This window comes from Larus michahellis, chromosome 6 (genome assembly GCF_964199755.1).
Source record: "Larus michahellis chromosome 6, bLarMic1.1, whole genome shotgun sequence".
NCBI lineage: Eukaryota > Metazoa > Chordata > Aves > Charadriiformes > Laridae > Larus > Larus michahellis.
The window spans coordinates 25,843,128-25,856,424 of NC_133901.1; the positions used below are offsets into that span (position 1 = coordinate 25,843,128).

The window sequence follows — 13,297 nt, forward strand, 5'->3', positions numbered from 1 at the left end:
CAGCAAAAATCAAATTTCTCCGTAATCGGTGTGCTGAATGCCACTGGAGACTGGAGCAGGATACAGCTGCCTCTCTCAGGTACCCTCACCAACTCCATCTGTCTCTGTCCTCACTGCTGCCACAGTAGGATGGAGAAAGCCCTATCATTCAAACATTAACAACAGCAGTTGGACACACCTTCCCCTTGCAGAAGAATAACAATTGTTATCAGTCACCAAGTTACTTTAAGGAGCAAAGACCTGTGCAATTATTTTGCTAGTTCTGCTGCTATATTATATGGAGAAGATAATTTAATTTGTATGCTTGGAAAAATATGCTTTAATTTCAATTACTACTGAAAATTACTACTCTAAAACCAAAGTGGAAAACAGTAAGGTTGCAAACCTCCTTTTCACACACCGCCAGTGGACTAGTGTACATTGTGAGAGATTCGCAACCCAAGTCTGAGAAAGCTTAAAGCCTGAAGTGTTAGTCAAGGCCACTTTGAAGGGTAGGTCCTGATGTCTTAAGCTATTAAATATTGTAAACCATCTCATGGGCTTAAAGTATTGCTCACTTTAACTGCCATTCCAACTGAAGCTGTGAAAATGCAATGTTTTCATGCCTCATCTGTACTACAGACATTGTAGTAAGGAAGTAGCTTATACTAAATTTGCTTTGCTACTTTCCTTCTCTCTCTGTTCCCCACTCCCAAAAGAGTACAGAAACAAAATGGTGCAAAGCCATGAGTAGTTGAGCAACTCCTTTCACAACTAAGCAAAATTCTTGGAAATAGAAGAATTCTGGTTTCGATCCAAAAGACTGTTCCTGAATAAATTTGTTACTATGCAACTATGTATCTCCCTTGCCAATTTCAGGTACTCTGAGACATTCAACAACTGTAAATCAGTAGTAAGTGGAGCAGGCAAGCACAGAGGGAACAATATTCAGGACCCAAAACACAAGTAAGCTTTTTCATTGCCCCGAAGCGCTGCCTGCCATATGGCCAATATCCTCCACGCTGGCCAGGCTTTCAGCTCTGCTACTTCTGAATTTGCATTGAAGCCAAAAAAGGCTGTAACTATGCTGGGCGAAATCCTGCTTTTGAACGGCTGCCTTACTCTATTAAATACCTTAAGACGAATATGCTTTTATCATATAGCTGATCTCAAGTTTGATTCTTGTGCAAAATAAAATAATCCCGAGGGGCATTGCTTTAAATGCAGCCAAAACAGCTTTTCTGAAGTGAAGGTCAATCCATAAAATTAACTTTCCAAAAGCAATAAATTACCAAGAGAAAAATGACAATCACCTCTACATTTAGCAACCTTAACATCACATCAAGATAACAACTGCTTCCCAGACCTCCTCCTGTTAGTTTGGTATGGAGGTGCCGTAGGAACACCCTGCACAGCTGTGTGCCAATAGCTGCAGAAGGAAGCAATTCTGTGTGGTGAATTTTGAGCTTTCCTGAGCTTTCACCAGCGTAGTTGGTGAGGGTACTCATTTGCGATCCCCCCAGCCCTGAAATGCACTAAAAGACAGCCATCGTCCCATAAGTGGGGTGTATTTATACAGATCTTAAAAGCTATGTCAAATGGGAAGATAACTACAGAAAAAAAAAATACAACGGACAAATAAAATGTTTCACTGAAAGTGATAAAAGCATCTCTTTCCAATTCTGTTTAACATTTGATTTGTATACAAGAACAAGGTTCTTCAGTACTGTTGAGCAGGACTATCTGCACCACCAATTCTCTCTTCAGTTTTAGTGTTGGCTGCAAACTAACTTTCTGTTAGAGACCACCTTTCTTGGCAGCAGCTACGGGGAAGAAACGGAACAAGTGGGACTTCCTGGCAATCATAAATTAATTACTTATTCCTGCAACTCTACAGTTAACTCCACTAGTGAAAATCTCAGCTCTAAGAACTGACAATATCAATTCAACAAATGCATTTTATAAAGGCTCTGCCCTCTAATTCATGCTCTGCTATGGAATCAAAAAATGCCATAATTAAAAAGAATAATAATCAAGTAATTTATCTGACACCTGATAGAGGCCTGCTGGGACAGGTATTGTGTTCCCTCTCCCTCACAAAAACAGCAGAGCAGTCTACTCTGCCATGCAAGAAAGTGAGGATTCAGGAAGTGAAGATTCAGAAAATACTTACTTCTTTCAGAACTGAATCCATGGAAGACCATATCAGAAATAAATCAAAGGAAAATGAAATGCATATATTCTTTAAAAAGCTCATTGCAGTAGCTGAAAAGAAAAATCTGGAGAAATTCTTTCACGCAGAAAAACAAAACCAAAACTAGTAGGTGCACATGGGAGGAAGGAATGAGAAGGGTCTGTTTCTAGGCATTTCCAGCTCTTTAAATGCCTTTGTCTCCTTATTTCTTACATGCTGAAAAAGAGAAACTGTTGTAGAAGCCCTGCATTGAATTAACATTTATTTCATGAATACAGTAGATGTAGGGGAAAAGCCATTACAAAAGAAAAAGGCACAATCAAATAGATTTCATTATTATGGCCTCACTGAAAATCTGTCTTCTTTTTGGGCTTGTCATAGTCTTACTCCTATCAGCTCACAGTACGAGTGGAACAGTAATCCTTTGGGGAAAAAAAAATAATAATGAAGTGACAAATACACATTGGAATTACTTATTGCACAGTGATGTTAAAGAAGATTAAATGTGTAAAATACTACCCAATGCCCTACACATTTTTTAGGAGTATCAGAATCAGAATAGTTCAGAATACGAAATAAAACCAAACTATATTCAGTCTCCTTTTGGTCAAAAATATTATTAAATTCTCTTGCCCATATACTTCTGTTTCACCCCTTACCCACACAACAGTACCTTCAAGTACTTAACAGTGAAAAATAGAGCTTGATGAAAGCAGAACAAATCGAGTACTTTACAAATGTCTCATCTGTTGCAGAGCACCTTTATGTCCCTGTACTCCTGAGGCTTCTCATACACTGCTGGAATTAAAGGTTGCTGCTTTCCTCCTGATGCATGTATCTTCTATGCCCCAAAACAAACTTCGTTAGGAGTCACAAAGTTTGTTTTGTGAGAGTCTTTAAGTGCTCTTAAAAGAAATACAATTAAAAATAATTTCCTAATAGTGACAATTCTGTTCTGCTCGTGTACTCACATGCTAACAGTACAGCAAAGCTTTCAGAACTAATTCAAGTGAACTGTTAAGAGCAAATTTTTTCTGGTATCTGTCAGTTCCCAAGAAATGAATGAGGACACTTCCATACACGTTGCCATCCACCTGAAAGGTAGTAGTTAGCCTTTGCAAATACTTCATCAAAAGAAAAAACAAGAGAGAATTTTAGCAATGTGAGCACGCTAGACATGTTTTTCCCTTCCAACAAATGTGCAGCACAGTAAACATAGCATTACATGTCACTACATGACAGAGTAAATTAATAGTTGCAAACGTAGAAATTTAACAGTAAGTAAAGCCCTCATATATAGGTTGAGGGAAAAAATACACAGTAAAAAAATTAAATGTGGCTCAGAACTATAAAATACATAATTAAAATACAAGTTATGAAAAAAAAAAATCTGCAAAAGAACTTCCCCTGTGTGTTACAAGACTGTATTTTTGTGGGTTTTTTTCCAAGAAAGCTCCTCGTAACAGTATACTGTCTGTAAGGGATCCAGTGGTAAAAATATTATTCTGTTCTGAGTTAGTCTAAGAGACCACAGGCAAATGCTCAGAAAAAGGTGATTAACAAAGGCTGCTTTCATTCTGAAGGCCCAAAGATTTTCTGATCTGTAAAGTTTGCCTAAGCAGGGGCTACATAGATAGAGACGCTCACTATGGCAGAAGTGTTCCATGTCTGGAAACAAAGTCAGGGGATATCAACCACCAAACATTAGCCCGAAACAGAGAAAAGTTAACAGCGTAAAGAAAGAGAAATGAAGAGAAAGCAAAAGAACTTCCTGCGAAAAGCCATTCCTTTTCATGCCAGCCCACTTTAGTACATTATTGAAGTTACTACGTTTTGATGTATTTGCTTCAGCGTAACTTTAGTACAGTTACAAGCCACTCCTCAAAACTGCTGAACAGGGAAATTAGCAGACTTGCTTATTTTCCGTAACAGAATAACCTTTGAACTCCTCTCCCAATCCTTCCAGCTTCAAATAAAGCTTCTGTTTAGGAAACGTGATATAAAGTTTCTTCAATTATTAGCAGATATAAAGTGAACTACTGTTTAGATTACCAAAAAGCCTCTATATAAAAAAGGACGGTTGGTGCAGAAAACAAGAAGCAACCATCCTGCTGGGGTCATTCTGAAAGGGCAGCGCGCTTCCGGTAATGTACCCAGGCACCAACTCACGTGAGAAATAATTTCAATAGTTACAGAGGAAATAAGCCAAAAGCTGACACTTAGAGAAGCCTCCAATTTAAATATATCTACAATTACTTTAAAAATATTCATCATTAAATATAATTTCTGTAAGAACAATGGCAACATGCAAAGAAACTACCTAATGCAGTCAAGTAAAAGCTTTTACATTAATTTAAAATTACCCTTTATTTTTCACAAGTTTTTCCAACACATTGTGCATTTTGGCACGGTAGACTTTGAGATAGTTTGCTTCAAGTTTCTTTAAATTACAAACAGTAGATACAGTAGGAATATTTTAAACTGATTTCTTTAAAATAAAAGGCAAGTTAAGACCCTTAGTTTTAAAAGAGACTGCCACAATTTCATTTTCCTGACACAAAATTCAAGTAATTTTAAGTAAGAGTAGAAAACTGTCTTTATAAAACATCCTCTTATGAAAATTTACCAGCTTTCTGAAAATAAACATCGAATTTCCAGTATCAATTGGGTACATTTACACATTTAGAAAAATAACTCATTTTAAATGAAGGTCACTTGGTGAAGAAAAGTAAATTTTCAACAGTATGAGTTTTTAAAACAAATGATAAACCATTTTTTTCTTAGCTAAATTATTTAATCCTTGCTCCATCTCCACAATTAATTTATTTTTTCTTCTAAAGGTGTACATTTCAGTATTGAAAATTAATTAAGAAAACAGGTTACTGAGATGTTTTCCCTTCAGTATATACTAGCATACAGAATTATTGCTCATCCCCAACAACTGTACAAGATTCACTTGATTTTGGTTTTATGCTGTGGTTTTCAATTGTTTGGTACCAAATATACACACACCACAACAACTTTTGCTGTGTCACTTTACTGAGTGAAAACCACAATAAACTTTTCATATGATTTTGTATCTAGGGTTGTTTGGGGTTTTTTCAACAAAGAAATGGATTCATTATAAAATGGTTTTCCATTTTCCCTCCTTACCTACTTTTTAAGACAGCAGAATGGAAAAATAAGCAGGACATATTTACTTTGTGACTCAAGGCTCAGAGCAGATATTGAGAAGTCTTCCAACAATTTTAGAACATTTTCTTTTTTTTCATTCTGTTAGCCCAAAGTAACTTTGCTGTCTAGGAACAGTAACTTAAAGTTTCTTTTGTCACCATCTTCCAGAAGAAATCTATAAATAAATGTTTATATAAAGAATCAAACACTGCTGAAGAGGGCAAAAAAATAAAAAAAAAATAAAATTAAGGATCAATAAATGATACTGCAATGTATCTTGTGCCATTCAAGATAGGGAGTCCTTCATGTAAATGAGTAAGTCTTCCTGGGTGCATGAAACTCCATCCTTTCCTGGGAGACTCAATGGAGCAGTTGTACCTAAGAAATTTACATCCACCTCCCTGCAGCAAAAATAGAAAGAAAACAAAATGCCAGATATTTACCTGCTGTTTTAATTGAGTAAGGTCCTTTTTATTTATCCACATTTTCAAATATTTTGCTATTATTAATAAACCGTTAACAATATTTTCTTTTTTACTATCCCTAAACCCAAGGTTGTTTAAATAACACCATCTTTAGAGCAATACATAACAGACATGCGTTTGCAATCAAAGATTTCCCCTTGCTTTGCTTTAGCATTCCCTGGACAACGACTCATTCAAGGAGCAACTCTGACAAACAGATCTTCGACAACTTTACTGTAGGTGCCACCAGGGAGAAGCAAATCATGTTCACAGGCCCTGTTCCAGGACTGCATCCCTATCCAGGATAGCATTTAAACAAATCGTAAACAAATTAATCTGGTTGTTTCTTTCAAACTGAAGGCGTGTTTTCTAAAGTACTAAGTTTGAGAAACACACTTATGGACATTAAGTGGGAATATGAATAATATAGGTTCATAAACAAAACAGGTTAAGTTTCTCTACTAGTCAAAGCTGGACATTACTGACACTGTCCTGCCTATGTCCATACTCTGGGGACTGTTTTATTTGAATCAATATCACAGTAGAAAACAATTTATCTCAGAGAAAAAAAAAAATAAACAACAAACCAGGAACAGCACCTGAAAAATTTCATCCTGTGTCTGATCTAGAAAAAGAATCATTAAAGAAGTTCGAAAGAAAAGAAGCCATTTGAGTCAACTTGAGACTATTTAAAGTATTTTGAAAAATTGGTTTTCACTGTACAGAAATGAAGCATTTCAGAAATGTTAAAAATGAAATGGCTAACGTCTCCAAAGTTTTTTTTTTTAAACCCCTTCTCCCCCCTACCATCTGAAACCATTTTGACCAAATCAGCCTGACTACATCAACAGTTCTAGATCCTGCAATCAGGCAAATTTAGTAATTGTCAAAAAAACCCAAGGAATAATATATCTCAATTTGTGACACACATCTTTTTCTTTTCAACAGGGTCTTTAAATATATCCATTTGGGCTCTAGTTTGGAAAAAATACTAGACAGACAAAGGACATTTTTTAAGTCAGTAAGTTGTCAACTTACTTGAAAGTCCTCTCCTACTTTGTTGAGAGCGATGTTGATTGTGAATGTAGAGGAGTCATGATGAGGTCTGAGCGATCGTTGTCTGTCAGGGCTATATTTTACAACAAAATTCAATAAAGCATACCCCTGAAACAAAATATACAATCAGACTTCAACATATGAACTTCCCAGTCACACACAGGGTTCTTGGGGGTTTTTCTGTTTAAAGTTGTTAACAACATTCATCTATATATTCAACAACAAACTTCTGCTACATCATGTATAAACTCCCAACCATACCAAATAGGGTACATTCAATAAAACTCTTAGAATTACTCATGCCATGCAGTAATTATCTGCAAAAGTTTTAAACACATACCTTGGTATAATAGCCAGCAAACACTTTTAGCGTTACTGGTGCAATGAACTCTCTTATGAAATGCAGCCATTCATTATCCAGTCCAATTTGCTTCATATGAATATCATCAGTTGGGACATTTTCATAACCTCCAGAAATACGGCTGTCCTAATGAAAACACCATAAATAGCCTTGAAATATGGACATGGAATGCTTCTGGCACTTCTACAAATATTTATTTGAAATTTGCAGAATCACAAAACTGCAACAAAGCCATACTTTAGTGGGCATATGTGAGCTTGCTGTACAGTAATTTCCAAGCTAACTGCTGTCAGGAAAAAAAAAAAAAAAAAAAAAACACAAAACTGCTGAGCAAAAATTGGAAGTTTTTTAAAAGGTGAGTCAATATTTGGATGTGTTGCCTATAAATAAGGGCTTCCTGGGGTAATGGTTTCATTTATTGAGATGTAAACACAACTGAAGTTATATCAAATCAAGGGAGTACAGGCCTCAACTTCACATGGTAATAAATGCTGAAATAATTTGAAGATAAAAGTATGTTAAAATCCTTTCCAGAGGCCCCTCCTTACAGTAAAATAATGACTGCAATTTATCTTGTTTCCAAGGTAACACATTTGTGAATATGACAAACATTTATCCGATTTTAGTAGTAGTTAATGAATACCTTGAGCTTTCTGCAAACACAAACACAATAGCTCGTAACATTTATGGATAACTGCTTAGGGGGACAAGTCCAACAAATTAGTACTGAAGAGGTAAATGAGTAAAACTTCTCTGAATGCTTATCGACAGCTACCTAAGATCAGCCTTGGGTAACTGCTGGGTAACTACTAGAGCAACTGCACCACTGTCAGTGCCTGGATATGCTAGTTCAAGGTTAACTGAGGAACGTCTCTAAATCTACTGAACAACAAGCTATGTGGTAGACTAAACTAAGCATTCTGTACCACGAGGCAGGTGCCTCAGGTCATTGGCAATCATTGGAATGTTTGTTGCAGTGCGCTGCTATTAACAGTGTACTGCAGTACATTGTTACAGCACACTTATTATCATAAAGATACTCACTCATTAAGGTCATGTTTATATAGGCTGACACTTACTTGGTGTCTTCCACCAGACCATTGTCCAAAATGTTCCATTTCTTCTACCAATTCATCACAGGCGGTGTCAGAAAATATGGGAAACCAAAACACATCTGGACATGGCTACAAAAGAAAAGAAAAAAAAATATTGAAGACCTACATTCATGTCTTTCAGTGGAGTTAAGCTTTAACAGCTATATTTCATTTTCAATGCTAAAAAAGGACATCCCTTTTATTGGTCACTAAAGAATATCAGCTGTTCTCATCTGAGAGATTATTCAGATACATGTAAATAGTTAAATTTTGTCTTGATCCACAAGCACATCCTCACAGAATGAAGCAAAAACTACAAGCTACCTTGTAAGCTGTGACAGCACGAACAGCTGCGTCAGTGTACCTACATATGCTGTGTCTTGGTTGGTCTAAATAACAACCTAAATCTTCTACATTACAAGCTATTAAGAAAAACAGTTTAAAATTTAACATTGTTTTAAACACAAAAACAATTTATCACGGCTTCTTAGGGAAGCAAAGTTCATTAAATCACTGTCCCTAATTGTGACAGAACTGATCATCCAACACCAGTACAACAATTATCTTCTTAGAACTGCAGATCAGTTGCATGAAAGCAAGCAGCCAGGCAGACAAAAAAAATAAAAATAAAGACCTCATCTTGGATTCATGGTTTTCAGACCTTAGAGAATCCACAGGGAAAGGCACAGACCAAGGAAAGTGTCTAGAAAAGCTTGCCTTTACTAGCTACCAGAAAACACAGCAATCTGCTACATAAATTTTATTAGGCCTTCTGCTAGTGGTACTAGCTACTTCAAATAAATGAGCTAATTACATCTGTAGTCTGGAGAAGGAAATTACTTGGACAACTGCGTTATTCTGAGAAATCTAGTAATTATTTTTTGGACTCCTCTAATCTAGTTTTCAAAATGGCAAAAATTCAGTTCTGATCCAAAACATTAAAAAGCTGTTCAGCCACACACCAAAACAGCATTTGCATGGAAATAGTTACTGTATGACAACTGATTATCAGTCAGTCCCACAAATTTTATGAATACTACTTATACCCACCTGTTCTACTATATTATCAGTGAAGATCTTTGAGTAGTTTGGATTTATATAGGTTTCCTTCCAGTCCTAAAAAATAAAAAAAAAAATTAAAACGTTAAAACAGAACAAATGAATTTATAGTTAACAAAAAACAATTTATATTCTATTCGCTTGCAATACTGAAAGCATTGGAAAAAGTTAAACAATTTCTTATATCTATAAACGAACTGGTTCTCATCATGGCAAAAAACATGACACCTATTACACCAGGGCCATATCTCCAACTCCTTATTCTTGTAATCAGTTGGCTTGTTGATATGATATATTGTCATTTGCTTAAGCAGGCGGCACATGACACCTCTTAGCACCCAACCAATATTTAGTACATAATAAACATATGTTCTCCATGTAAAGTCTTTAAATTCTGAGTTCTTTACTATACATAGGCCTTACAATTTTTTCAAATAACTGTTTCATCAGTAACTAGATGCATACCACAGGATTTTCAAAGATCTGCCAGAGGTCGTTGTTGTAGTGGGAAGTGTTGTAATTGGCCGTAGAAATAAGCCTTCCGAATTCATGTCTGTTGGTAATGTACATGAAAACACCCTATACCAAGTAGAGAAAATGTCATTAGCAAAACTGCCCATCTTAGCAAAAATGTTTTTAAAAAGTCTGTTTGTTTATGCTTGCACTTTCATAAAATATATCACATGCTTGTACATACATATTATACACGTGCTGTTCACTTAGCGGCCTTAATTTTCAAATGGTTGGTTCTAATCACCAACTAGTCTTCATAATTTCTTCTTTACAAGCATTTGGTTGAATTTATTTTCTAAACACATTAAACCAAAACATATATTGTTCATGACGTAAACACACATACAGTTATAGAAAGGAAAAAACAGAGAAGTGGTTGGTCGATTTGTTTTCCATAAAACCTAAGGAGACACACTGGAAGCACCTGTTCTCAAACTGAAAATACTCATACAAGAAAACCAACATCTAGCGTTTAGTTTCTGATTAAAACCAGAAAGAATAACCTAACAATAAAAGGGCTAAAGGAAGTCAGAACAAGAAACTTATTTCAGAGTATTCACTACATGATCCTCTGGTGAATTGGCCTGAAATAAAAAGATATTGGCAAATACAGCATAAAAGAATATTCAGATCAGGGTACAAAACAGCTGAGCACTGTGAAGTATGTTCACCTAAGCAAACATCGCAAAATATGTGCAAGGTATCAAGTGTGGTAAGATACAGCTTTATTAACAAGCTATTAACAGAAGATATTAACAAAATTCTTGATTAGAAATAGTAGCAGAAAACAATTCTTTTTAAAGAAATGTAGGTTTTGTGGGTTTGGGATTTTTTTAGTTAACTGTTTTTCAGACTAAAACCTAATTTCAAAAGTGTTTGTGACTTTTAGATTTGCAGCAGATTAAGACATTCTTATTTAGATATATTGGTATTTCTGTCTATGTTTCTGTCTGAAAAAGAGTTAAACAGAAAGATAATAATTATATTAAACACGTGCCCAGTTTTGGGCGCTTACCGAATCATAAAATAGCTGCAGCAGGGAGAATAAGGAGGGTCTGGGTCAAGAAAAACAGCTTAAAATGACACCCATTTCACAACTGCCCTGTATGGTCACCAAGGGGGTCTGTCTGACCTGCTCGGAATTTGAGCTTTAGGCTTTCCTAGGACTGCTGAAACAATTTTAGCTACAGAAGCACAGCTTCAGCACACCTTGACCTCAGAAGCACTAAGAAAACTCCCTAAGGAAACAACGACCCTCTCTAAGACATTTTGAGCTGGTCATGAAGAACCCGTCCCTGGCAAAAAGCTTGAACCTTAGAAGACTGAAGAGAAAGCTAGAGGAGTATTTCATTAGAGTAAGTGGACAGAGGAGAAGTGTCTTCCTGTGGTAGAATAATACTGCACGTAACAATAACTAATGAATAAAAAATAAAGCAACACCTTTGGGGGTCTGAGCATATGGAATGTTTCCGAAGAAGGGGAGTCTTTTTCCCTTTGTAAAGTCTAAAATGAAGGAGAATCATGACATCAGTTTTCTGATACATAAACTCTTTCTCTTTTTTCGACTACTATTAGGTTTCCACAGTCACATTAGGGAAATAGCAGCCTTTGATCAAAAGCTGGTATGCCTTTACAGACAACATGCATCTCCAAGCAAAGCTCATAATACACATGTCAAAGCTGTTTCCACCAGCCCCTTCTTATCTGCTGCAATACAAAAACAAGCACGTACCAGACCATCTTACAGCACAGTCTGAGAAAGAGGAAAAGAGAAAGCAATTTTCTGATGAGCCAGTCAGATTAGTTTAATGAGCGCACGGGAAGCACAGGTTTGCAATAACTGACGCTGAGAAGGTTTGAATACAACAGAACTGGATGGGGATGCTCTGAAGAATCAGTACAAACAAAGGAAATCATGCCTTGTTATGAGGGAATAAAAAAAATTAATACTTGCCAACTTTTCTTGTTCAATTCAGCAAAATTATTTTTCAATGCTACAGTGTCTGGAAATAGGTCTGGTTTAGGTCTTATTTGTTTCTGTGCTGAAACTAGTGTAAATATCAGTAGAAATGTGGATTTACATATTCATATTTTTACAGTACAAATAGATGTTCTCTCTTTACTTACACATTAGTGCAAGTAACAAATTTCTGATACAGTTTTAATATATCTGGAAAACTAAATGAGTAATTGACGCTCCCTGAGAAGATTCGTACAATTTCATAAATCACTTTGGCTTTTTATATCAACACTGCCTGTCGGTAGTTCAAATATGTATCTATTTAAATATAAAATTGCAAAATATTCCAACTTAGTCTGACAGAAGGTTCTTATGGTATAAAAATGTGCATAACAGAGATGCTCTAAATGCATCGATACGTTTGAAGTCACACACAGCCCAGAAGTTGAGCCCTCTTTCATCCTGTTGAGTTTGTGCCAACAAGAAAGGTATTCCAACCTCAACAGGAATTTTCAGCGCATTTAAAAGCCATCATGCAGTCAGTGCACCACTGCACTGGCCTTGCAAAAACCTCTGTTCTCAACTATTTAAAGAAATATACCTAAGATGTTCTATGTCACAAAAATTGGCCAGTACTTTGAATTAGAAGTAAAAATATAATATCCAAGATCAATCAAGTGAAGCATTCAAGTGTAGCAGGACACAGAAGTCTAGGTGCATTTAAAAGCAAGCTGTTATAGATACACCTTACCATTTCCCTGGTGTTCCTGCAGAGAGCCATATCAGGATCCAACTTATCACGCATAAAGTAGTTCTTTTCTTTCATCTCCAATCTGAGAGTTTGTCCCTTAATCAAGTATATATTAGCCATATAAGGAATATTCCATACTCCTCTGTAAAAGGAAAAAAAAAAACCAAACTATAAACCAAATGCAAATAGTTTAAAGTCATGAAAACTAATTTGTTGCCTATTCTATCAAATCAGCATCTCTATATTTGCTGACAAGACTAAGCAAGTTTCAAGGAAATTAAGCTGAAAGGTTACCAAGACTTTTGAAAAACTACAGCTGGACATTGTGGACATCTCGCACGTAGGCGTAGGCAGTAATTCAGCCTTTATGAAGTATTGTTATAAAAAATAGAAAGGTCAAATTCTCTAAGGAGTTTTAGCTACAAATGTACTTCATGTTTCCATAGTTAAGGCAATCAAACTCTTATATTATTCTACGCTACCAGATGGAGAAAGTAATTCTAAACCAGATTTTTAAGTGAGTTTAAAGATTTCACTGAGGCTTCACAGAGCTGGTCTGACCTCCTCACACAAATACCCACGGACCACAGCAGGCCACGTATTTATGTCAGTTGGGCCAATATCAACAAAAACACATAGCTGTCACAATGCTTGCTCTGCAGATTTCCTCCCTCCCAGCGCCATGAGCACAT

At 36.0% G+C, this 13,297-nt stretch overlaps 1 protein-coding gene across 2 annotated transcripts in view; it reads right to left on the bottom strand.

Annotated features, from left to right (window-relative positions):
• Positions 1 to 4,510: 4,510 nt before the first annotated feature.
• Positions 4,511 to 13,297, bottom strand: part of PLOD2 (procollagen-lysine,2-oxoglutarate 5-dioxygenase 2) — a 59,052-nt gene continuing 50,265 nt past the window's right edge. The window contains exons 13-20 of one of the 2 annotated variants that reach the window (XM_074591506.1): positions 12,606 to 12,747; positions 11,335 to 11,397; positions 9,847 to 9,960; positions 9,373 to 9,438; positions 8,308 to 8,412; positions 7,208 to 7,354; positions 6,850 to 6,975; positions 4,511 to 5,748 (exon numbers count right to left, since the gene is read on the bottom strand). In XM_074591506.1, the coding sequence (XP_074447607.1) occupies positions 5,593 to 5,748; positions 6,850 to 6,975; positions 7,208 to 7,354; positions 8,308 to 8,412; positions 9,373 to 9,438; positions 9,847 to 9,960; positions 11,335 to 11,397; positions 12,606 to 12,747 (919 nt within the window). In that variant the 3' untranslated portion in view covers positions 4,511 to 5,592. The remainder of the gene's footprint in view (positions 5,749 to 6,849; positions 6,976 to 7,207; positions 7,355 to 8,307; positions 8,413 to 9,372; positions 9,439 to 9,846; positions 9,961 to 11,334; positions 11,398 to 12,605; positions 12,748 to 13,297) is intronic. The other variant, XM_074591507.1, reaches the window with a different exon arrangement.